This window comes from Trichosurus vulpecula, chromosome 2 (genome assembly GCF_011100635.1).
Source record: "Trichosurus vulpecula isolate mTriVul1 chromosome 2, mTriVul1.pri, whole genome shotgun sequence".
In the NCBI taxonomy this organism is placed as follows: Eukaryota; Metazoa; Chordata; class Mammalia; order Diprotodontia; family Phalangeridae; genus Trichosurus; species Trichosurus vulpecula.
The window spans coordinates 436044793-436072465 of record NC_050574.1 but is presented as its reverse complement, the minus strand read 5'-3'; the positions used below and the strand labels follow the sequence as shown (position 1 = coordinate 436072465).

Sequence of the window (27673 nt, the reverse complement as noted above, 5' to 3'; positions counted from 1 at the left end):
GTAACTTTCTATGGTCAGGATCTTTCATTGTTGGTTGCTCATTTTCCCAGCTTATTTCTTGACTTTTAGTTTTATATTAAAGTTGGGCTCTGCTCCTGGGATGGACGGGGTAGTGCCCCAAGCTTCAGGATTTTTGTGCTAGTGTTTTCAGAGCTAATTCTGGGGGTTTGTAAGCTTTTAGTTCTTCTAAAGTGGTATGATCTTATAATAGGTGTGTTTACTACATTTCTGGCCTATACATTTCTAGTCTGTGAGTGACCACGAGTACCCTATTCTGCCCTGGCACTGTGACCAGAGTCCTAGCTCCCCTGTAGCCACTAGCTCTGGTGTGTTAGTGTTCTTCCTCACCCAGAACTGTGACCTGGAGCCAACTAAGGGCACAAGAGCCTTACAATCAGTTCCAACAAAGGGACCCCAATAATCTCCTGACCAGTCCGACTCCTTTACTATCTGTGGGCTGAGAGCTCAGGAAGCAGCTGCCTTTGCCACTAATTCAGTGGCTCCCAAGGTCTCCTGCTGGTTTCCTGAGGCAAGGCCTGTGCTACAATGAGCTCCACTCTCATCCCAGTGCAATAAACCTTTCCCACCAACCTAAGTTATCTTGAGCTGGAAAATTTTTTCAATACTTCTTAAGTACCCTTATTTTATACATGAACAAGCCCAGTCCCAGAAAGGCTAAATGAGTTTAGTTATAAGAGCAGAGCCTAGTCTGACTCAAAGTCTTTTGCACCTTTGTTGAATGTTCTTCCTGATAGCATTCCTAAAGTATGACTGTATTCACATGCTCCTGATTATAGATGAGTCTCAGTTGTTTACCCTGCCATTAAGAATTCCGGATGGCTAAAGTTGCTGTAGGTTGTCCTCTGAATACAAATAGTTATTATATACCAAATGTTACCACAGCCATTATAATTAGCTTTCACTCCACAAAGTATATATATCCTAAAAATTATCTATGCCTTATGGAAAATTAGTTATAGGGAAAGTAACATTTAATAAAAAATATGAAAATATCCACAGCATGACCCAGATATACCAGTGGTAGGCCTATATCTAAGAGATCAAAGAGGAATACAAAAATACTTACAGCAGTTCATTTTGTGGTGGTAAAAAAACTGGAAACAAAGAGGATGTCAGATAACCAAGGAATGGTTGGATAAGTTGTGGTATAAAAATGTGATGAGTCTTACTACATTATAAGATAAAATACAGGATTTTAAAAAGACATGGAAAGACTTATAAACTGACTTGGAGTAAAGTGAGCAGAAGCAAAACAATGCATACTTTAATATCAACATTATAAAAATAACCTGGACTTATAAATTAATGAAAATGAGCAGAATAAAAACAATTTATACAACAGTGTGAACAGAAACAACTGAGAAAGCTATGATACCTATAATCAATTCAATTACTATTCATGATTTTAGATGATCTATTATGAGAAAATATGCTCTCCATTACAAAGAGGTAAGAGATTTAGGACACAGAATTAAACATGTTTTTGCGTGCAGTTGTTGGGGGATTTGTTTTGCCTGACTATGCATATTTATTAAAAAGAAAATTTCCTTTTTGTTTGTTCAATTTTTTTTAACATATTTGAGTGGGGAGGGGAGAGAAAATATCAATTTTTATTTTTTCTAAAATAGAAGGGCAGTGCTACAGATCTGAAATACTGCATGAACTTTCAAAGCAGACCATTATATGAGTAGTTAACAATCTTTTTATTTTGTTAAAAGAAATCTCTCATGAAGTGAAAATAATCTATAATTGTTTATAATGTAAAGATAAAACATTAATAAAATTGAAAGTGTAGAAATGAAAAAAATTTAAAAAACAACTGTGAAAGGCAGACAAGCATGAAAAAATATCCACAGCACTAATGTACAATTATCAGTTCGGCTATTCAGTCTTTGTTATATCAAAACTACAACTACCATGGGAGAGGGAGTGATGGTTTGGGGTTAGAGTGGGAATTACTCTTCACATCAATAAAAATATTTTAGCCTTGGAGGTGGTTACCCTCTATGTAGTTTGGTTCTAATTAGAATCAATCAACAATTCTTTCCTGTGGAATTCAGGTAGCTACATTAGAGTGGACGGAGTACTGGACATGGGGTGCGGCACATGACCTAGCACAGGTCACTTAAGTTCTATGACCCTCCTCTATTCCCTCATATGTAAAACAGAACACAACAGTACTTGTTCTAGCTCCTTCCCTGGGTTGTGAGGACCACATGAGAATTGCATGTTAGTGTGCTTTAATGAAGAGCTTATACAAATATAAGCAGCTATTAATACGAACCAGACATGTTTTCTACTTTTAGCCACTTATTGATTACTAAAAAACCAAATATCAATAGAAAATATAGTCGCTTCTTTCTGGCCACAATCCAGTTATGAGAGTATAAATTTTCTCAATAAATGCTGACATTTCCTAAGAATCAATACTATGGGCAACTGGTATTGTGCTAGGCCCTGGGTGAAATACAATATTAGGTCTCTGTCCTCAAGAAGCTTATAGTAAAACAGATTACATTAAAAATTATTTTTTAGGAGAAACCATAATAAAATTGCTTATCAACAGGAGGCAAGGAGGCCAAGATAAGGAAGGTCTTTCCTTTTATCTATTATTTGAATTGTAAATTGAATTAAATTAACGATTAAGTGGGTGGTAGGAGAATATTTGAGGTTTCCTCCAAGATCAGAGGAAACTTTTTTCAGAACCACAAGTTTTTCTTCTGAAGGATTTCTCTGGCCTAAGATTTATTTCTAAGTCTCAAGCTAAAGGGCTCTCAGTATACTCTCTTCCAGGGGCTTAAGTCAGAAGTTCTAAGATAAAGCTAAGAAATCCACTTTTATCTTTCGTTGTTCAAGGATACTTGTAAATTGTTTTTCTCTTTGGAGAAAATAAAAAGAACCTTGACTAAATTTTGTAATCAATTTGCATTGTTTTTCATTTTCTTGGTAGCTCTTTTGTGTTCCTATCTATTTTATTTTATCTTCTTTTATTCATTCAATAAGTATTTGGAAGTGCCAGTCTAGGGGTTCAGTTCCATATGGTCAATGCACCACAAACAATAACAATAGGAGCTAATATTTATAAAGCACTTACTATGTGTCATGCACTGTAATAAGTGCTTTACAGTCAATGTCTTATCTGACCCTCACAACCAAGCTGGGTTATTATCCCCATTTTACAGAAAAGGAAATTGTAGAGGATTTGTTAAGTGTCTGGGGCCAGATCTGAAATCAGGTCTTTCTGATTTAAGGCCCATCATACTACCTATTTGTCCTAGGAACAAGGAAGGTTACGGTACTTTCTTCCCTCAGCTTCCAAGAAGCACTTTTAGTGCTCCAAAAGCAGGTCTTCATAAATTCATTATAAGGGGTTGACTCAATGTGCTGGAAGCAATCATTTTCTCCTGATATCATACAATCAGAAACTCTACATACCATCTTGCCCAAGATCACTCTATCTTCATTTTCTACCATACAATTCTTTATGACGACATATTTTTTACTCTTCTTCATAGCTAATTTATTATATACTGTGGCTTGCTGACACCCATCATGTATGTACCTCTCTACTGCCTTCTATGTGATACTTATTTTTAATTATTCAGAGATTGCTGTGTTATTTATCTCACAGCCACACAGCATCACCAGTATAATGCTGGTATTAAAGAGATAGGCTTTTATCTTGGAGGAAAGTTTTGGGCCTTTCAATTTCCTAAAAGCAAGCCAGCTTGCTTACTACCTCCTGTTTACTCTGGACTGAACCCACTGTCCATCGGTACTATTTGTCATAGACATTGTGGGTGCTTTGTCCCTTGTTCTCAGAGGACCATGACATCAAGAAGATGATGATGTGATTTGCAAATGAATTGGAGTTGTGTGATGGAGAGCTTTGCTAAGTCACCAGCCCAGAGGTTCCCAAACTTATTTGGCTTACTGCTCCCTTTAAAAATAATTACTTAGTATCCCCCTGGAAATCTTCTTTCTTTAACCCTTTCATTTTTTTTTTAAATTGGCATCATTTCAAGAAAATGTAATTTTAAAAAAAAGATGCATCTTAAACTTAATGGCTCAGTGTAAATTTGTGGTTTTTTCCCTGCATTGAAATTTTGATGAAGCAATACTGCATCACGTAACTGTATAGTATCATATTGTAGACAAGTTATTACACACATATATTTCTGCTGATGCATGCTGGACTTCCTGACAAATACATGACAGGCTCGCCTACCAACACTTGCTTGTTAAAACCTGTCAGCAGGCTGGACCAGAGATTGCTTGTAACTTGCATTTGGAGTGTTTATTTGGAAAATAATGTAATTACTATGACTTTAACTCTGTTACACAATACATAAAACATATATGAAGTTTTTCAAAATTCTCTTCTCTTCTCTCCTTATACTTCTACCACTCCTTTATTCTTATTCAACGCCCCCCAATCACACCAGAGGTTACTAACCCGCTCCAGGGGGGCAGTATCACCTACTTTGGGAACCTATGCATCAGCCTCACTTTCTCTTCCAGAGTCACTGGCCAGATATAGATCAGGACATTTAGTCCAAGATGCCGTGGGAGATCTTGGTCTTTTTAAAGCTAAGGTCTGAGTTCTCATTCTGAGTGAGGCAACGCCCATTCAGCGAATAGGTCTGTTTAAGAAGTGAGGACGGATACTTTAATTAAAAAAAAAAAAATCAAACTGGGAGGGAGGGGTGGCTAAAACAGAGCAATTGTATTTACATTCACTCTGAGCCAGGAGGGCCCAAAAAGTAACCATTAAAAGTAACTACTGCTGTCCAATCAATGACACCCAGAGTGAATTGGTTTTTAAGGCATGGTCTTTAAGGTAAAAATCTGACCAGTAAACCCAAAGATAACTAGGTAGGTTTCGGCCACCAAAATTTTCCTTCAGTCATGACACCCCATGTGGGGTGGTGAAGGGAACAGAGATAGCTATACATTGATATACATTCTGATGAACAAACTCTAGAGCTGTTCCTCTAACTGCATGCCACACAAATAGATATTTTCTAAGTGGATGGTGGGGTAAAAAATGTTGAATAGCTATGCAGCTATTCCAGGAGGCTCTGCAAAGATCTGAGGCTTTATAACATGACCATAATATCACCGTGATATCAGGAACATTTGGAGATGTCCCCAACCAGAGAATTCCTCTTAAACTTGTATTCTGCCTAAGATATACCCTTCATCTCTGTGTTAGAGACTTTTGGTAAATATACATTTCCCTCTTTTATGACTTGCATGATATCAGCACATTGAAAAAAGTTCTTTGTTGTTATGTCTCTGAACCCTTACTTCACTTCAAGGCCCATCCCAGACACCATTTCCTTCCTCTATGACACATTCCCTAATTTCTTCTACTTGCTAAGGCTTATTAACACGTTCTCAAATTTTCCTACAGCTTTCTGAATTTTCTTTTCCTTACCTTACCACTTCTTATCTTATATTTAACTTTTTTGTGTATATGTTATTTCCCTCTAGAAGAATGTTAAGGTCCTCAAGAGTAGGAATATTTTTATTTTTTATCTTTATATCCCCTGAACCTAGTACAATGTAGGTAATTATAATCAATACAATTAATTACATAATTAATTATGTATATTAATTAATATGATTAATTAATAATTAAAATAATTGATTATAATTAATTCAAGGAATCTTAAAAGGTTTTGGCATATGGGTGGGATAGATCTTTGCTTGAAGAAAGACTTGAAGGCAATGTTTTGTTCCAGTAGATCGAATGCAGAAGCAAATAGAAAAGTGGCTTTGGGAGTTGGGAAGATCTGGGTACAAGGCCTGCCTCAGACATTTTGGTTGTGTAACTCCAGGCAAGGTGCAACTTTTCTAGGCATCCATTTCCTCAACTGTGAAATGAAAAGACTGACCTTAATGACCTCTAAAATTCTTCCAGTTTAAAATCTTTGATCTTATGAATTAAGTGATGCCACTACGGAATATCAATTATGAAAGCTTGCCTGTTTCCTCCTAATAACCTCACTGAGGGTATCAATTTGTGTACAAATGATTCTCGGACAAATTTTGTATAGATGGTAAAGTAGGTATATAGGTCACTAGTAGTTGCTGGTTTTACTATAAGTTGGAGATCCCTGTCCCAATTACCACATTATAAGGAAATGGACCAACCATGTTAGACTGTTTCAGAACATATGAATTAGGTGTGCCCAAATGAGGAATGGAACACTTCTAGAATTAAAAACCTCAAGTTCAAAATGGCAAAAGCATACATTAAAACAACAACAAAAACAAACAAAACTCTAGGAGTGTTTTTTTATTCATTTCCAAATGAGTAAAAATCTTGTCCTGGGATGTGACTAGATAAAAAAAGCAAACAAAAAACCTTAATCATTTAACCTTTTTGAAAGACATTACACAATCTGATTAAAAGAAAACTGACTATTAGGTAACAGGCTACCCTATGTACAAAATTTTAGAGCCCACCTTCAATCCAATTTTCAAAAAGTGTAATTTCAGTGGAAAGGTCAATGGAGGCCAGTCACAACAATTCAGTCACTGACTGTAATGTCATTTTCTAAACTACTTGGTACACATAGAAGAATTTAATCTTTTTTATTCTTACCTAGTTCCTTAACAAGACAAACTACATTATCTTTCTCAGGGATGCCTAGTGAAAAATACACATGTACATACATGTTACACAGACCTTTTCCTTCTACTGATGTGAATATGGAAATTCGGCAGCAAACTAAAAAACGTGTACATTCTATTTCCTTAATTTTAAGAGATTCAACCATAGGAAATGTGGTTTGGCAAGAATATTCTCTAATGGGCAAAATCTCCTGAGATTGCCTGAATCAAAGCAGAAAGTATCTGGTTAAGATTTTATCATCAAAGACTCATGTTAGACTTCAGCACTTTTCACCTAAAACTGCTTTCCCCCTGAACTTTTCCCTGTGTTGGCTAAATATACTATATTACATAGTCATCTACATATTTGAGTCTTGTCTCACCTCCCACAGGAGGTTATAGATTTTCATCAATTCTATCTTGACATCTCTCACATTTATACCTTTCTTTCCACTCCCAAGGATACTACCATATGGAGATCTCTCATTAATTGTTAATCTAGTCAATAATCCATTGAACTGCCAAAATAAGTTTCCTCTGGGATCTGATCATATTACTGCTCTGTCAAAAAATCTTTGGTGGATCAAGGGATCTTTATGCCCCTACGACACATTAGAAACTCTAGTCTAAAATGTAAGACCCTCCTTTATCCGATCCCCACCCGCCTCTTTAGCCAATGCACTCCCTTGATACCTCATTCTCTGAACCCTTAGTTTATTTCAAGGCCCATCTCAGGTACCATTTCCTTCCTCTATGACACATTCCCTAATTTGTTCTACTTGTTATGGCTTAATAAGTTCTCAAATTTTCCTATAGCTTCCTGAATTTTCTTTTCCTTACCTTATCACTTCTTATGTTTACTTTTTTTGTGTATATGTTATTTCCCTCTAAAAGAATGTTAAGGTCCTCAAGAGTAGGGATTTTTTGATTTTTATCTTTATATCCCCAGAACCTAGTACAGTGTAAGTAATTATAATTAATAAAAGCTCACTGAATTGAAATGGAATGAAGGCATCTGGGGAAATTGGCATATATGTGTATAAAAAGCCAGGGCTCAGAATAATAAGGGCTGACATTTTCATGTAGTTTTGTACATTTTTTACATAAATTATTTCATTTGATGATATTGTTGCTCAGTCATTTGTTCAGGGGTGTCCAACTCTGTAACCCCATTCGGGGTTTTCTTGGCAAAGATTTGGGAGTGGTTTGCCATTTCTTTCTCTAGCTCATTTCACAGATGAGGAAACTAAGGCAAACAGGGTTAAGTGACTTACTCACAACTCCTAAGTGTCTGAGGCCACATCTGAACTCAGGAAGTTGACTCCTCCTGACTCCAGGCCCTGTCTCCTGCTGCCCATTTCATTTGATAGACAGTTATTATAGTATAAGCAGTATTAGGGTTTTTTTTTTGCAGATGAGTAAACTAAAGTGGATAAGGTTGAGTGATTAGTGTAAAGTCTCAAAGCTACTGAAAACAAAGAACTTGAACCCAGGTCCAATGAGGGTCTGAACGTCTTTTTAGATAGTCTTGCTTCATTTTTCAACATTGCTGTCTTCCTCCTCTAACTAGATGAACATTTCCTCCTTAGTCTCTTTTGCTGGTTCATCACACATATCATGCCCCTATCTTCGGGGATCCCCAAAGCTCGGTCCTGGGTTCTTTTACTTTTCTTTTTCTATCATCTCCCTTGGTGATCTCATCAGCTTCAAGGGGTCTAATTACCAACTCTATGTAGATGATTCTTTATGTCCAGCCCTAGTTTCTCTCCTGAGGTCGAATCCCCCAATACCTGCTTCCTATTACACATTTCAAATTAGATGTCCCAGACACCTCAAACTCAACATATCCAAAGCAGATGACTATCTTTCTCCCCTCTGTCTCCCAACTCACCCTTTTTATGAAGTTCTCTATTATCATCACGGGCACCATCATCCTTTGAGTCTTCCAGGTTACAAACCCAGCGTCATCCCCAGCTTTCACATAACAAATCAGTTGTCAAATCTTGTAATTTATTTGTCCACTGCCTCTCTAAAGTATATCCTTTTTTTTGTACTCACATGAGAACCATCTAGTTCAGGCTCAAATCACATCTCATCTGCAACAGCTTTCTAATTGGACTCCTCCCCCTAAATCTCTTCCCAATACAATCTATGCCCCACACAGCTGCTAAAATTATTTGCCTAAAGTGAAGTCTAAGTATTTTACCTCAACTCAACCACTCAACAAATGCCAGTGGTTCCCTAGGATAAAATAAGGCTCTTTGGTATTTAAAATGCTCTTCAAAACTTTGCCTTTTCCTATCTTTCCAGCTTTCTTTCAGATGACATCTCAACCTAGTTTCTTTGCTGTTCCTCACACATAATTTTTGATTTCCCACCTTCATTCCTTTGTACTAGCTGTCCCTTGCTCACGGAGTGCTCTCACATCCTTACCTCTCCTTCTGAGAATCACTGGCTTTCTTCAAGACTTGAATTAAGTGCTGCCATTTACAGGGACCTTGTCTCAGGTGTTTCAGTAATTAATGTCCTTCCCTTTAAAGCTACTTCCCACCTATTATGCATGCATCTTGTATGTGCTTACTGATGTATATGTGTTCTTCCATTAGAATAAGTTGCTTGAGATTGGGAACTATTTTTGCTTTTTGTATTCCCAGACATCAACAGTGTCTGACACATAAGAAATGCTCAATAAATGCGTTTTGATGGACTGATTAAACTAGAGCAATAGCAGAAGAGTGTGCGGAAGAGACATTTTAAAAAATTTCCTTAATTTTATTCAGCAGTAATTAACTCATTTAATGATCCTCTTAAAAACTATTTCTTTTAAACTAGTTTATGTGATGTTTTTATTCCGTTACGCTATACTTATTACATTATTTGATATTCACTTTGGAAATAAGTGGAGCACACATCTTAAATAAGTAAATATGGAAGTTAAAATAGGCCATGCCATCAGGATACAAAAGTACTCCTTTTCACTTAGCAAAAGGAGGGGGAAAATGAATCTTTAATTTGTTAGATGTTTAGACACTACTATATCATTTTAACACAAAAAGATGTATTACAGCAACTTAGCTACATATTAAAGAGCACGACATACAAATTTAATATATTGCTATGGTATAGCAATAAAATGACTGAGTTACAAGAATTCTGATTTGCAAATAATTGAAAATTCTTCATTCTTATGTAGGAAAAAAGCTAATATTTCATTTAGAAAGTTCCTGAAGTCCACAAAACAAGAGTGAAAAAGCTGGAACAAGTCTGTAAAAATTACATGACCAACCAACTGGGCCTCATTATACGGATGATGAAAATTACCCTGAGTCCAAGACTTGCCTATGTTTGCACAGCTATTTAGTGACAAAGACCAGTCTAGAACCCACATCTCCAGACATGACAGTCTGGGACTGTTTTTTTGTTTTTAATACCAAATTGTCCTTCAATTAGATCACTTGTGTTTTTATCCGTTCATACTTAAAAAAGTAAATTTTTAAAAGTGAATCAACTTATTAAATATCAACATCTTAAATTCAACCTTTTTGATCCACTCAATTTACGATGAATTAGGTTCAATAACTAAAATACTTAGTTAAGTCAACAAACAGAATTATAAAATAAAGTTTGAGAAGGAAATTTCCTACACAGATATTAATTTATAGGAAGAGAAGCATGAAAAAAACTGAACCTCTAACAGGCTATTATTACTCCTGAAATTTTTATCTATTTATTCTGACCACACGAGTTATTACTTCTGAAACTGATATGCACAGAAATGTTCAGTTTGAAACATCACCCTCAATTATACATTAATGTTTTCAAATTAATCCCACTTCTATCACGTATTTGAAAACAAAAAATGAACAATTACAAAGGCTTAACATTAGATATTCTTTGAAGGAAGAATTTAAACATTTAACCATAAAAGGTAAAAGATTTTTTGGGGGCCATTAATTTAACGTGGGAAAAGGACAAATGCTAACCTAATCAAAAACCATAATGCTGTTAATCAATTTAATTAATTCCCTATTTCTTTTTTAAAGAAAGCAACACTAATAATTTAAAACCAACCTTAGGAAATTAAGTCGTTCTTGGACTTCTTGCACATGACTATATCTACTTCCTGGTCTTACAGTTTGTGGATCATATTCTCCATGCTCTGTAAATTAAGAAAATCATGAATTACACACACATATTCAAAGACAGCAATAATGACTTGAAATTTTAAAAAATTTTGGTCTACCTACTATTAAAAGTCTATTAAAAGATTTTTTAATGCCTAATGGCACAAAGATGGCATATTGGTGGCCTAGATTCCAATCCTATAGCAACTGATCTTTTCTCTCTAGGCAGCATCAATACACCAAAAACAAATGAAGTTTTAATCTGGATAAAAGTTTAAAAATTCAGTCACACCAGGGATGTGGTGATCCAGCTTCGTAACAGTTATGTCAGAGTGACAAGAAGATACAATGGAAAGAAAATCCTCTTCGAAATTCTCTGCTCTGTAGGTTTTTGATGACGTGCAAACCCTGAGTTCTCTTCCTATATGTTTAAACTCTTCTGAGTCTCTTTTGCTGGAAATTCATGGCATTGTCATTAACTGTTGGCATCCTTCAATTAATTGTCCTAGTTTTTATTTCTCTTTTTTATCTGCCCTCTTTCATTTGGTGACTTTATCCAGTCCCATGTGTTGAATTATCGCTTCAATGCAGATGACTAGCAGACACTTATATTATGTCCTAGTCTCTCCTGAGCTCCAGTGCTGCAATACCAAGTGCTAGTGTACATTTCTAAATGCATATTAAGTTGGCAATCAAAAAGAACCCCAAAACAACTCAAAACATTAGAAAGAGAAGTCATTACTTTTACACACACAAGAACACTTACACCTCTACGGGCCTGGAATATTCTTCTCTCCTTACTTCTGCTTCTTGGATTCCTTCAAGTTCCAGCTTCTAAAGAAAACCTTTTGTGATCTCCCTTAAGGCTCCCTCAAAAGTAGTCTCCGCCATTAGACCATTAACTGCTTAAAAGTAGGAATGATCTTTTGCCTTTGTATTCCCACAGGGGCTTGGCAGATGATGGCACTTAAAAAACTTTAGTCAACTGACTTTCTTATTGACTGAGTGTCTGTTCATGTCTGTGTTTGTTTCCTTCAGGAACAAACCTAATCAATCATTGTTCTGCTATATTCTTTTGCTATCTACTACTTCTACTTCCTCACCTTACCTTTTAACCTCCTGCCATATGGTTTCCAAATGAACCACACAACAGAAATTGCTTTATCGAAGATTATCAATGATTACAGACTCTATATGTGATAGCTTTTTTTAGAACCTCATTCTCTTTGACTTTGCTAAATGTTTCACACATCCTTCTTCTTGGGTATTTTCTCTCTACATTTGTTTCCTAAAAATATTATTCTCCTTTTGTATTCTTATCTCTCTGGCCATTCCTACTCAGTCTCCTTTGTTGGTTTGTCATGCATATCTCCAAACTGCAGGTTTGTTGTGAGTTGTCTTCTCTTAATTCCTTATAATCTTTCCCTCCATGAGCTCATAAACTCTAATGGAAGCAATTATCATTTTTAGCAGATGACTGCTAAATTCATGTATCTAGCCCTAATTTCTGTTAAATTACTGTGCTACATAGCCACATGTCTGCTGAACATGTCCACCTTATATACCACCACGAAATCAACAACTCCAAAATGGAATTCATCATCTTTCCCCTAAATGTCTAATTCCTTTAAATATCTTATATTCTCTCTTTCTCTGTTGGCCATCCAAGGTGCAAAACTCTAGAACTATATTTTTATTCTTCTATTTTCTTTATCCCCACCCCCAATATCCAATCAAATATAAAGTCTACTTCCAAAATAATTCTCATATCTATTCCATGTCCATTTATTACCTCAGTGACTGTTAAATAGTAGACGCTTAAGAAATATTTGACTGGTTGAATGATTCATATTTCAGACATTTATCTTCTTACAGTGATTATGTGAATAGCTTCCATATTGGCCTCTCTGCTTCCAGTATCTCTTCCACTCTACAATCTATCCTCAAGAGCTGTCAAAATAATATGCCTAAAATACAAATCTGGTCATACTCTTTCTCCTTCTAAAAAAAGCCTTCATATCTTCCTAATGTACATTAAAATACAAACACTCTAGCCAGACAAGATTTCCCATTAGATTGTGCCACTACTTGTCTCTCCTTCTCTCAGTTCATCTAGTTCCAATAATTGGTAAGCACAATCTCTTCATGTCATCCTTTTCAATCCTTTTCTTTACCCAAGGCTCAGCTGAGGTGCCATTTCCTCCATATAGCCAACTGTTGACAAACTTCATTATAAAGTGTTCTTTCCCATTTCTAATTTTCTTGGAACACACTGTCTTGTCATCTTTTTTGCCCCTATCACTCTCTATCCTAAGATTATAATTATGTGAGTACATGTGAGCACATTATATGAGTACAAGTATACTTCCAATCCCAAAAGATATGCTCCTTGAGAATAAGTTTCTACCTATCTATCCCTAGAGCTTAATTAAAATTTCTTGCACATAACAGGAACTTGTCAAATATCTTTTATTTTTCTTTGCAGATGATGGAAACATGAATGAGAAAAGGTGTGATAAAACAATATTATTAAAATTTGAAAAAGAAGATTAAGAATGCTCATTTAAGTACAATCTTGAAGTACTTGAATTCTCAAGTGTAAACAAATCATTAGTAACTATTTTAAAAATAGAGCCTCATAAAAATAATCAGATACAACAAAAATGCTATCCCAAAGAACTAGATTATCTCCCATTATTGTCATTATTATTGTTGCTGTTACGGATGCAAAAGAACCTCTTTTTCCTCATCATATTCATCATAATTCTTTGCACTGGTCTTCAGCTCCAACTACTCCTATCTAACATTCCTTGGCAAAAATCAGACTTATGTACTAAGAATAAAGCTTTTAAAAGTCTATATTCTTTCTTTATAATTCCATTAGAGATCATCCCCATAATTGTACTGTATCATTAACTACAATGATTTGGAGGTTTCTGATTGTCCAATGTACTCCGTTAAGAGTTTATTCATTCACTTGACCTGGGTTTCAGATGTCAACATGGCATGTAGGATGGAAAAAAAAAATTGGGTTCAAATACTGGCTCCAATGGTTCTGATGGCCCAGTTACTTAGCCTTATAAACCTTAGATTTTTTTTTTTACCTCATAAGATGATGTTGAGGAAAATGCTTTGAAAACTTTAATGCTATGTATGTACTTGAATGTATACAAGGATTACTTTCTGAATATTATGCTTATTATTCTTTTGAAAATAAAGAAATTAGACAAAAACAATCCAGGGTGCCCCAGAAGTCTTGGTGCAATTTTAATTTATTAAAGTTTAAAATGACACTAAGACTTTGGGGGCACACCATATAACCATAAACGAAGCTCTATAGTTTAGAATATTTATTTATTCAGAATACAAATAAATGGCACCATCACATTCTCAGAACACAATCAAGTATTCTTAACATTCATTAGATCAAAAAATCTAGAGCTGATAAGACCCTTAGAAACCATTTAGTTGAATCTCATTTAGCACATGAAAAAACTGATACAAAGAGAGTAAGAGTTTTGTCCAATGTGACATAGGTAAATGGCAGAGGTAAGATATGAATACAGGTCCTCTGACTCCAGAGCCAGGCACCACAGTGCCTCTCTATGTATTTCAAAAAGCCTAGGCACTAACGATCCTTACTTTAAACACAGAAAAGTCCATAAAGTCTCACTCAGAATCTATTAACTCTTACTTAACACAGAAAACTAATATGTGTTTGTTTGATTTCCAGCTACATACTACACAAAAGTAGCTAAAAATCAGAAGGGAGAGGAAAGGTAGGCTTAGAGAAATGTCAGCTGACAGCTAAGGAAGGAACAGGAAAACTATAAAACACAGAAAAAAGACTTAAAAAAGTACAGTTATTTTGAGAAGCCGTATAATATAGTAGAAATTTTCCTTAAGGTAGTCAGACCTCATCTAGAGGACTTTAAGAATGACAATGATAAGCTGGAATCTGGAGGCAGGGGAAGGGGCCCTGAGACCAGGAAAATGATGATGAGCTGAAAAAATTGGTCATTTTTTAGCTTTAAGAAAACTTGGGAGGCAGGGAGAAAAGGAGGAGATGGCAGGAAAGCTGTCTGAAGGGCTGTCAGCAGTAAGTGGGATTAAACTCATTCCATTTGGCCCCAGAGTGTAGAATCAGGAACGATGGATTAAAGAAGCCAATTTAGGCCTCTTTAGGCCTAGAAAAACTACTAACAATTACAGCTGTCCAAAAGTGGAACAGCTTTCCTCTAGAGGTGGTAGAGGCCTTCAAGCAGGGGCTAGGCACACTCAACAGGTTTTATATAATGGTGATTCCTTTTGTGTTTGGGTTGGACTAGATGGCTGCAGAGAAACCTTCCAACTCTCAAATTTTCTGATTCTATTAAAGAACACTTTATTTGGGGGGAGATAACCTGGGCTCAAATACTAGCGACATTTAATTTCTACCTGTGTGACCCTAGACAATGGGTCTTAGTACTCTCATCTATAACAGATGGTCACTGAAGTCCCTTTCAGCTCTAAATCCTATGATTCTATTATAAGAGAAAACCTCTCTATTCAACCCAACAGTCTGTGAGAGTGTCACTATATTACAACAAAATACAAAGAAGTCTATGCTGTACAAACACTGTAGTGTAGTTACCTCTGCAAGTCTCATGTCTCCTATCAGATTCTAAGATTCTTTACGCATAGACTGCCATTTATCGTTTAAAATTTCCCATTCCATTTCCTGTCTTATACATAACAGATATTCAATAAACATAGATTAAGTAAACTGAAAGAGTTTTCATAACAACAGCTTCAAAGAATTAATGGTTAAATTATGCTCAGTGTAGTATCTGAAAGGCCATGTGGAATAATGGATAGAAGAGGAGCAGTTATGTTGTCAGAAAGACCCAGGTTGAAGCTCTGCCTTTGATATACACTAGCTATATAATCATGGACAAATCAGGAGGGTAAAGGCAACTGTTTTTTGTCTCCAGTGCTTGGTACATAGTAAGCATCTAACAAGCTGCTTGAACAGAACTGTTGGTAGAGACGGGCTCCTGATTACCTATCCTTTTCTGTCCCTTCATTTCCCTCTTACTCCTCAACATTCAATATTTTATGTGCATTTGGAGTTCTTTTACATAGTCAAATCAGTAATATTTATTAAGCAGTGACTGCACAGCACTACGACAAATCACTCTAGGCTAGGGAGACTTACAAAAGAATTAGACAAAGGAAACAATATAGTTTGTAGAATCATGGAAAATTTGCCATTGGTGAATTATGAGCCACATTTTATTAGGCAGAAAAATGGACTGCCTGCCACATTCCTGACATGATGGCGATCCCCATTTACTGCAGGCTATGATAGCAGAGTATAAGATGTGTTAAGTCCTAGCAAGTTAGAAAGGATTTTGTACAGTTCTGGTAATCGACTCTTGGAAGAATAGCCCAGGACAAAGAGGTTTATGAAATGGTCTATGAAAAACTGAAGAGTTGCACTCTGCATTGGTTCCTTGAGGATACGCATAGTAATGAAATAAATCATAAACTTTTGGAAGGATTGAAATTATAGGCTGGTCAGGGGAGGGAATGGGATCTGTGGTTTAAGAATGAGCAAGTAAGTTATAGGCAGGAAGTGAGGACAACCAAATATAAAGAGTATATAAGGGAAATGTAGAAAAATTATTCAGATGAAGGGCAGTGAGGCAATAGTCCTGAAAAGACAGGGGACAGGCTGGTGTTTAGAGTCATACGGCACCTTGTGGTTTTGGAAGAAGTGCTACATAAACTCAAATTAATCAGATTCGTTCTCTTGTATCTTCTCATCCTTCCCTTGTACCTTCCAAAGAACACTTTGATCATGATCTCTCATTCAAGCATTTAGTCCCTCCACTACCACAGATCACAACCCATTCACCCCCTGTATCACATGAAATTCCTGTCCATGCCTTTGGGTACGTGCGCCAGTGAAGAACAACTGCACAAGCCAGAGGCCATCCTCTTAGTGTTACAATATTTCATGGGAACTAGTATAAAACTTGGGCTATTCACATAATCTTTTACTTTTAAAATATAATAAAACAAATGAGAAAATAAGGAATTATTATTGGAAAGAAAAAATTTTAAGAGACATGATACATCCTCAGCTGTTACATGTATTCCGGTTTAGGGAGCTCTTTGATCAAACTTACCTTTTGCATACTGTCTCATACTTTCCATATAAGCAGAGAGATTTTCTGCTACCAGAGTAACTAGGGCATGATTGTGTTGAAGTTGATTGATTAAATCATGACGATAAAACACATGTGGACTTCGTTGTGTTTGACTGAAATGCAAACAGCATGTAACAGTATAAGGTGACATTTAATTACCAAATTTAGTATGAATTTACATTCTTATTCAACTGCTGGCTTGAAAAATGGAACATTTTGCATTATCACAGATAAAAAAAGGTTTATAATCATGACATCAATGTTGAGCAAGTCAACTAGACCTAAGGTTGCCTGTACCGCTGTTTTAACTTATTAGAATTGCCTCCTCAACCTCATATAACTTTGAACAAGAAAAGTCTACATCAGCATTTTCTAATTTCTTCATTCTGTGATCTCCTAAAAAGCCTTAATGCTCTCTGGTGACTTCTCTTCACACCAAAGCAGTTATGGAGTTTAATGAAAAAAAGTGAGGATAATAATTTTTGTTCAGCAAAAGGACATTCTCTTAGACTTTGGGGGCTGTTGTCGGTTTTACAACCTACAAGAGGCAGAGGTCATCAAAAGCCCTTTTTCTTTGGCTTATCAATGAAAGTGATGATCTCTTCCCCTGATGTTTCATGTCCTTGTTCCTTATAGTAGGTATTGTTGGCACGGCTTGCAACAAAGATGATTAGGTACAAGAAAGAGAACTAAGTTGTTGTCTGAAATGAGCCCGTGTGTTTGTTAATGGAGACGTTTTCTATTTAAGTAGGTTTGAGTAATTTTTTAGTGTCTTATTGTTTTATCTCTTCATTATCCTATATTATATTTCCATTGGTAACACTTTGGTTCTCTATTTTACTGGTGTCAAGAATTGGGGCCTGAAACTAGTAGGAAAATCACTTTGTTTTAAACCAGTCCCCCTAAAGGCTTTGATTCCTAACTAACCTGCTATAGAAAAAGTCAGAATGTTTACATACACTAAATTGTCATAATGACTTCTTGGATTGTTGTGAAAAATTTCCACCAAGAAAAAAATATAAGCTTCTCAGGGATCAAAGATGTTATTCTTCTAAGTGCTCACCTTGGGAGGTACTACACTTATTTCAATGATATGTTCATTTCATAAAACATGCTGGAAATGCCTTTGAAATAAGTGGATAGCATCCCATTGGGATGAAGGCATACTATGGCTCTGAAGCAGGACTCTGCTGCTTAACCAACTATGTGATATTAGACACATCACTAAATCTCTGTATCTTTCATCTTCCTAACCTGTGAAATGTGGGAAAGAGACAAGATGGATTTGAAGGGTTTCCAGTTCTAACACTACATTTCTATACCCTGAATTTATTTTATAAACTCCACTGCATTATAACTATACTTGGAATGTAACTGTAATAAAAACACTAAAGTAAGCATCTTCTTGTGACTCGGTAAGACTTCTTCATAACAATTACCCTTTTTTGATGTTACAGAAATAAAAATCACAACCACTCTCTACTCCTCCCCACCTTAAAATGACACCTTCTTCATGATAACTTAAATTTTCTCTGCATTAATAACCAAATGAAACTGGAAGCTTATCCCTTTTTTTTTTTTACTACCTCTAATACCGTATACACTGAAAAGAAGAACAATGCAGAAGTAGTCACATCTTTGGAACAATTGTTTCTAGTACCCTAAAACTCAAGGGTTGAATTCAGATTGAACCTCCAGTCAAGAGTTTTGGAATGGGGAGAGATTATTAGACACCATGCTCTATAAATGCCTAATTTAAATCTGTGGGAAAAATTCAATGAAAAATGTACAGAAATCTGTTTTCTACCAAAATTTAACCTTTGTTCAGAGGTTCAATGTCACTGGAGTATTATTAATCCATATCTAAATTTATACTTTTTTGTTGTTATTAAACAGCACGGGGTCATCATGCAAATTGTGGTAGTTTATCAATCATTTCTATGATTGATCTTATGGAAGTTACAATTAAAATAAAAATGTGAGCCATTCTGTATTGAATGTCACCTGGATAAAGAACTAAGGATTACTAAAAGATTTTTTTTTTTTTTGGGCATATTTAACCTTGGAATAAGAAAGAATTTCTGCATGAAATCTCTGAAGAGCCACACAGTTTTCAGGTAACTAGGGTTTCAAAAACCCACTTTCATTTAGTTCATTTATTTATAGTAAATACTGTCATTCTTCGTTTCCTTGCAAAATATGAACTATATCCAGTTTTTTGGATTCCTAGTTCAAAGTTCTGTTTACAACATCTAGCTACTGCTATTTTCTGAATATTAATTTAAATTTCAGCACCAGAAAAATCAACGAAGAGGCAAAGATACTCAATTCTAGATTTTTTTTTCATTTATTCAAATAAAGACTTATATAAGCATCAAGCCACTAAAAAATTTTAAATGCCTGAAAATCCTACTATTCAATAAGCCAAGAAGCTTCTAAAGGGGGGGGGGGGGGAATGAGGCTAACAATTCTTTTAAGAGGCACAAATCATTTCAGTTCTAAAAATAAACAAGTATCAATAAAAAAAGAATGATTCTAATTCTGATAATTACTCTCTTTAAATTAGGGTTTTAAGTTAATGTGAATAATGAGATCACAAAAACATAGTTACTAAAAAAGTTAAAAGTACAGTATGAAATATATATAGTAAAACATTAAACTCTATAAAGATTTTAAATAAATAATCAAAATTTATGAGGGAACAAAATAAAGTAAGGCTTTCTATTGTAAAAATTACAAAAAACAAAATGAATTTTCCCCCTAAAAGCTATCCCAAAATTTGGGGGGAAAGGGAAACAAAAAGGTCAGATTATAAAAATTTTTATGAGTAATCCTTATTAGTGACAAATTAGCTGTGTCTACGTGTTTGTGTGCACGTGTGCTTCTGCATGAGAATGTAAGATGCACACACATCTACATTTATTTATGATGAAAGAGTGAAAAATGTATTTTAAAGGTAAGGAAACACAAGGATGTCACTTGGATGAATTAAGTTCACAATTTTGAGAGCTACTTTAACATTATGCTAATCTCTTTAAATTAAGTTTTAAAAAAATTTCAAACCCCATTACAGCTCAATTCTCTAATAATGTTTATATGGTCATTTGATTCTTAGACTCTCAAGCTGCAACTGAAGAGAAAAATTTTTTTTTAAATTGTAAAGTAGTTTAAGATATTTAAATTTCCCAATATTACAGACTTCCTAAAATTTTAATATCCCTTTTATACTACTTAAGTGTATCCCTATTACCTGAAATTATAGTTGCTTTCCACCCAATTTTCCTTTTCGTTCAAGATTACCTTTCTAATTCTGTCCCATAAACCCAAAATAATCATTTCCAATGCCAATTTTCCACTATTCATAGTATATCAAAAATGTCAAAATTTGTCTTCAAACTTATAACCCATGAGCTTTCTGAAGAAATGTTTCTACGAAACACATTTTAAAATTTGTTTATTTAATAATTTAAAAAAAGAAAGATCCATACCTCAAATTTTGTGGTGCTTCACCAAACAAACTACAAATTTCCCTAATTTGTTTCAGTGCAGGAATCACCCACTTATCATTTGTGCGAAGTTCTTCTATAAAACGATCTATCCACTGGATCTTTTGTGTGTCTCGATCCTTAAAAAACAGAATTTCAGAGTTGAATGTATACCGCTGCCATAAAAGAAGTTCTGTTTCCAAAGAATTTTTCCGTAGTTTAAAGCAGACGCACCTTGTTTGTGAAACTTATACTTTACAACCTTTACTGAGACAAAGAAGAACATCTAAGTCTATACGACCATTTAATAAATTTAAAGTCTGGCCACACGACTCACAGCATCTGTATAATAATCCTAATGTTTTTGAAGAGGACTTCAGTGGTTATTTTATAAAGATTAAGGAAGCTATCAAGTGTTCATGTTTAAATAGAGTGTTAGTAAGGAATGCAATTTCTCTAACATACTGGATTTTTAGAACCATTACAAAAAAATCTTATCTATTTAAAACTAACTACTTTAGGCTGGCAGCTATGTGGCCCAGTGGATAAGAGTGCCAGGCCTGGAATCTGGAAGACTCCTCTTCCTGAGTTCAAATCGGGCCTGAGATACTTAGTAGCTATGTGACCCTGTGCAACTCACTTAACCCTGTTTACCTCTCAGTTCCCTCAAACGTAAAATGAGCTAGAGAAGGAAATGGCACTTCAGTATCTTTACCAAAAAAACAAAACAAAAAACCACAAACCAAAAACCAAAAAAAACCCAAACAAACCCCAAACCCAAATGGCATCATGAAGAGTTGGACACTGATGAAATGAAACTGAACAACATTTTGGGGTACCTGAACTACTGCCATTTAATTTTACAAATAATGAGCAAATCATAATAGTTCACAATCTACTGTTAAACTTTAATGGTGCCTGATTTGTTATTCTAAATAAGCAAATGCCCTTTTTTCAGGTACTTTTGTTTAAAACTATCATTCACATTGAAGGAACATAAATATTTACATACCAGTCATATAGTAAATGTTCAGAGAAGAGAATTCAATGATTTTATGTTCTCTGAAACTCACCAAAAAGAAAACTTTCAGTTTCTTATGGCACCCCAATTTAATCAGATGCAAGTAGGTTTAAAATAGCAGATAAAGTCCTTCAATGTTTGATAGAAGTTATTATACCCTCTTTCAAAACTTGAAGTTCTAATTTGTATTTCCAAAGTGATAAGCCACTGGGGATTATCACTCTTTATCCAGCATCACAGCTAGAAAATGTAGATTATATCCAACTCTAATTTACTGGAATTTTAACTCTCTTTGCCAAGGGTGAAAATTCAATTAATTGGGCAAAGTTTTCCTACAAGAATACATTCAGTAAGAAATAGAAAAATAGGGTTCAATATATGAGATTTTGTTTCACATTAACCTTGGAAGAAATGTCATCTATTTACCCAGGGACATATGTTCCAAGTACAACACTTTTATACGAAAAATACAAGAGAATCAATGGGTCTCTGATTTGGCCATTAGCGTATGGAATAAATTTCACTATTCAGGAAAATCAATATGTTTAACATAATAATAACTTTAACATAATAATAAGACTAAATTAATTTATTTGCATCTAAGATCCCAGAGCCTTAAATTTGACTATGGCCAAATTGTTTTATTTACGGAGCCTTTCCAAGTAAAGTGTTTTTTAATTATGCAACATGGTGTTTTCACAATTATTTGCCAGATGAGAAACATCAAATGTGGTAAACCATAATTTACCTTAAGTGGGTCCAGAATGTTCAATAATTAAAACCTAGAAGGCCAGAGGTAATAGGCCTTACTCTAACATAGAGAGAGGCACCTGAAATGAGAGAAATTAGTCTAATTCCCTAAGATCACTACAAAATGTCAATGCTAGGTAAGAAGGGCTTATAACTAAGTCACCCCAATAATTATAATCTATCATGTGCCGAGAATAACAAACTAGCAAATGGTTACCTGTGAACAACTATAATCTAAGATTTTAATGTGAGCACTGAGAGCCTGGTCCATGATATCAACAGGTACATCATCACTATGGGCCAAGTTCCACAATAGGTTCAACACTTTATGGGCCATGACACCATCTTTATCATCTTCAGCGAGACGACGTATTAGCTCAAGTAATTTTTCACGTTGTTTTTTACTTGCATTTGTCCAACTTGCCTAGAAAATAAATTCATTATGCTGTAAAACATGCTAGTAATCCGGTTAAATTTCTCGATTTGCATAGACAGCTGTCATCAAAATATGAAGCTAGATGATGTAGTGGATAGAGTGCTAGAAGATCTGGGCTCAAATCCTGCCTGGGACACTAGCTGTGTGACCCCAGCTAAGTCACTTAACCTTTCTCTCAGCTTCATTTCTTCATGTGTAAAATGGGTTAAGTACCTATTCACAGAGGAGTTGTGAGGACCAAATGAGATACTACACATAAAGCACTTTATAAATCTGAAAGCACTATCTGAAAGCTAGCTAATACGTTAAATTTATTTGAAAAACATTACATACATCTTGAAGAGAGGGAGAGAATTCAGAATTGAAATTAAAGTTTTTGTGGTTTATTAAAAAAAGGAAAAATATCATATTGAAACAAAAATACTAAGACACAAATTCACAGTAAACTATAATGTTAGAAGTGCAAATAATTTTAAATAAATCTAAACTTACTTAAAGATCTGCTGATAAACTTAGCTTGATAAGAAATGCTACAGTACCCAAAGGTTGCTAGGTGAAAAGCAACATGAAAACTTTAAAGAGATATGGGTCTTTTAATGGAACAGACAAAATACAATTAAACAAGAGGGTAAAGTTACAGATGAAAACACAAAATTTTCAAAGATGAGAGTAACAGCAGGTAAGAAAAGAAATTACACAGTGAAGTAAATTTCTCTGTAGTCAATCAATAAGCATTTTGGTAAGTGACAACTATATGCCAGGGGGCATCTAGCTGGAACAGTCAATAGAGTACCAGGCCTGGAATTAGGAAGACTCATCTTCCTAAGTTCGAATCTGTCCTCAAAACACAAGCTGTGGGATCAACCATAAGCAAAACACTTAACCCTGTTTGCCTCAGTTTACTCGTTTTTAAAATGACCTGGAGGAAGAAATGGCAAAACAATATCTTTGCCAAGAAAATCCCAAATTAGGTCATGAAGAGACAGACATAACCCATAACTTAAAGACCTCAACAACAATACCATGTGCCAGTGACTGTGCTAAGAATAACAAAAAAGTTAGTTTCAGGCAGTCTTAATTTAGATTTCAAAAGAAAAAATTAATTTCATGTTCAATATCAGTCTGATATGTACACTTACTCAAAATAAAAATTATCGTAATATTAAAACTAAAATGAAATGAGATGTTTTACAAACACTATTTAAAATAATTGTTGATTAAAAAAAGATATTCACTTTTCATATTTCCATGTTAAGAAATGAGAATCATTTAAATAGCTTCCAAGCCTTAAAATAAGAAAACAAAATAATGCCTTGAAAATTAAGGAGAAAATGTAATATTCAATTTCACCAATAAGAAAAGAACAATTCAAATGGCTAGCTGATAAAAAAATGATGCATAATACTTAAAATGACATGTAATAAGCAATATTGTTAGTGAAAACAATTATTAAAAAGAAAATTGTCTATGTTTTAGGAGATGCAGCCAAACTTTTCTCCCTTATAACTGTAAATGATTTACTGAGTCACAGAAATAAAAAAAAATCTGATAAAACTAGAACTCTAAATTTCTAGGATTACCAACTCAAACCAGCCTCCTCCAAGAACAGAGAATACCCTTACAAACTTACTCCTATTTCCAGAACCAATGCCTAAGATCTGGTACCTCTCAGTACTCGAGGGTCAGTGACTTTTTAAAAAAATTATTTTTAGAAAATTGCTTTTTAATGATATATTTTCCTTTTACACTGGCTAGACTTTGCTGTTTCCGTTCCCTTCCCAGAGAGCCATTCTTTATGTAAAATTATTTATAAAAAGAGGAAGAGGGGGAAAAATCAGCACATTATGATGTTATATGCAGTGTTCCAAAACTGAACCCCATATTCTCCACCTCTGCATAAAGAGAGGATATTATGATCTTATAACTCCTTCTGGGGGCCAAATTTATGCCTGATGGTTTTTACAGCAAGATTCATTTTCTTTTAAAAAATATTCTTATTGATACCTTGTTTTTACACCACCTGAAGTTCCTCACTGAATGCTTCCCCTTGCAAGTTCTTTTTTTAAAAAGAATTAAAAGAGTAAGAAAAAGAATTTATTAATATATTGGAAATTGGAAAAAATAATGTATTGGAAAAACCTGACATTATGCTGTTTTACTTCTGACTTCTTCTCCCAAACTAAAAAAGAGAGTATAGGGGGCTATCTTCTCATATCTTCTTGAGGCCCAAGCTTGATCTTTATAATTTGAAATCATTACTTTTCAGTGGTTTAGGGGTTATAGTCCTTTCCATGTATGTTTTGGTAGTCATTGTCTAAAAGACTGTTTCTTTGGTTTTACTTTCACTTCATTTTGCATCAGTTCATTCAAGATTTTCCAGGCTCCTTGTTTTAACATATTCATCATTTCTTCTAGCATGGTAATGTTCCATTACATTCATATACCACAATTTGTTTATGGATATTCCCTAATTAATGGCAATCTACATTGTTTTCAGCTCTCTGCTACTATAAAGATTGGTGTGATAAATGTTTTGGGGTTTATGTCTACCAGTGGATTCTTTGTGTGGAGAATAGACATTTTAACCACTTTATTTCCCTAATCACAAACTGCCTTTCAGAATGGTTGTACTAATTTACTTTCTTAACAATTCTGGGCTTTTTCATATGAACTATTCTTTTGTCATCTTTGCCAATTTGCTGGATGTGAAGTAAAACCTCAAGATTATTTTGATTTGTATTCTTGTTATTAGTGATGTAGAGTAATTTCACATGATTGTTAATTCCTTCCAATTCTCATGCATACTGGTTTTTTTTCATATCCTTTTGACTATTTTTCTACTGGCAAGAGTTTTTGGGCTTATATAGTTCTGTAAGCTATTTACGTATTTTAGACACCAAACTCTAATCAGAAATATTTTATACATAGATCTTATCTTTTCCCCTTACCTCCCTGCCAGGTCTATTTATTTCCCTTTCCTTATATTTCGTAAACATCATTTTCCTATTTGGTTAATAATTCGCACTGTACCCCAAATGGTAAAACGTACCTAAAACTGATTCTCTTCAATTTTTAATATGATTTTTAATATTCAGATCATGTAACTCTTTTGAATTCAACATGGTGAAAGTTGTTAGTATAAACCTAATTTCTGCCACACGACATTCCAATCTTCCTAGCAGTTCTTTTCAAATAGGGAGTTATATCCTAGGTCATTTTTTTTTCAATTTTTATTTAGTTCAGTTATTAAGCAGAGTTAAATTATTTTTGATTCTTCATCTTGTCTATTTCATTTATGGACTTTTCCAAGATGATCCTTTCCCTTCTTACTGTAGATATTTAATTTTGCTGTCCAAAAGGTTTCAATTTTATGTGATCCAAACTATTATATGTTGTTCAGGCCTCTATACCTCTTGTTTAAGAAAAGTAAATCAACATAAAAGACTAGAAAAAAAGAGAATCAGAAATAATGGAACTCAATAAATTTCAAATAAAAATTACCAAAGAATGAATTCAGTATTCAATACTCACTGCTGGAAAAACTGAAAAGCAGCCTGATAGAAATTAGGTTTAGACAAACATCATTCACTATATTCCACAAAAAATTCAAAATGGATATATGACTTGAATATTAAAATTTGTCCCTTTAAAAATCAGAAGACATACTTTGGAATAAATTTTATTGATATATTTTCTTTTTACTTCACCTGTATTTCCCACACTATCTCTCCAAGGCAGTAATTCCCCATCACAAAGAATAAAATAGGAAAGGGAAAAAAAAAAAAGCTCAGCAAAATTAACAAACATGATAGCAATCTGACATGCAGTGTTCCACACCCAAGGACCCCATCTCTGCAACAAAGTGAGTGGAGGAAACTTCCCATCTTATTTTTGGGGCCAATATGGCCCCATTACAATGCCAAAACATTGAGTCTCTATTGTTTTGTAAATGTGGTCATTATGTAAGTTATCTCCCTAGTTTTGATTACCTCACTGTGAATAATTTTACATGAATCTTCCCATACTTCTTTCCAAGCATCACATTGTTTCTTATGGTTTATTAATTTTCCATTACATTCTTATACCACAATTTCTTAAGCCACTCCCCAAATGATAGGCATCTACTTTGTTTCCAATTCATTTCTACTTGGCACTAATGTCCTTAGTGAATATATTTAGTGATGGAAAAAGATATCTATATTTTAGCCACTTTTTTCCCATAACCCTAAACTACTTTCCAGATGGCTGGCCCAATTTGCAGTTCCACTAACAATGTATCTTTATACTCACTGTCCCATCTCCATTCCAATAAAGAGAATACATATTTTTCCCTGCCTTTGCCACTTTTGCTGGGTGTGAAAGAAAGCTTTGTGTTTGTCTTGGCATGCATTTCTCTTATAATCAGTGATCTGGGTTATTCTTTCATAAAGTTGTTAATCGCAATTTTCCTTTTCAGAACTCATTGTTCATATCCTTTGGCCAGTAATATTTATTGGGTAAACGACCTTTGGTCTTACATATTTCAGTTAATTGTCTATAAATCTCGAAAAGCCGAATCTTATCAGAGATATTTGATATCAAAGGTCTTTTGAATACCCATTCATAAAATATTGTCTATTCTGTTTTTTGTAATCATCTCTATCCTTCATCTCAGTAAGAATTTATCTCTTAAGATTAAGATTAATTTCATATTTTAAATTTCTTGTAGACTATTGTTGTAATGTTAGTCTAGGCTGAATTAGCCAGACTGTTTTTCAGTTTCTCTGTAGTTGTCAAATAAGGAGTTCTTTCCTATATAATTTCTGTTTTCAGGTTTATCAGATACAGATTAACTGAGTTCAATTATTTTTGATGTATATTCCACGTTTCTGACTAAGTCCATCATGTCTGTCAGGATGTAAATATCATGTTTCATTTTCATTCTTTGGGATCGTGGTTTATCACTGTGTTGATCAGAGTTCTAAAGCCTGAAATTAAATTTGCTATTGTTTTATGTAGTTATGTAACTAGCTCTTTGGTAG

The 27673-nt window shown here is 34.5% G+C and overlaps 1 protein-coding gene across 5 annotated transcripts in view; it reads right to left on the bottom strand.

The window, feature by feature from the left end:
* Positions 1 to 27673, bottom strand: part of USP9X (ubiquitin specific peptidase 9 X-linked) — a 257781-nt gene that overhangs the window by 95083 nt on the left and 135025 nt on the right. For all 5 annotated transcript variants that reach the window (XM_036744544.1, XM_036744547.1, XM_036744546.1 and 2 more), the window contains exons 12-15: positions 22434 to 22640; positions 20449 to 20585; positions 16940 to 17073; positions 10714 to 10801 (exon numbers count right to left, since the gene is read on the bottom strand). In XM_036744544.1, coding sequence (XP_036600439.1) covers positions 10714 to 10801; positions 16940 to 17073; positions 20449 to 20585; positions 22434 to 22640 — 566 coding nt within the window. The remainder of the gene's footprint in view (positions 1 to 10713; positions 10802 to 16939; positions 17074 to 20448; positions 20586 to 22433; positions 22641 to 27673) is intronic.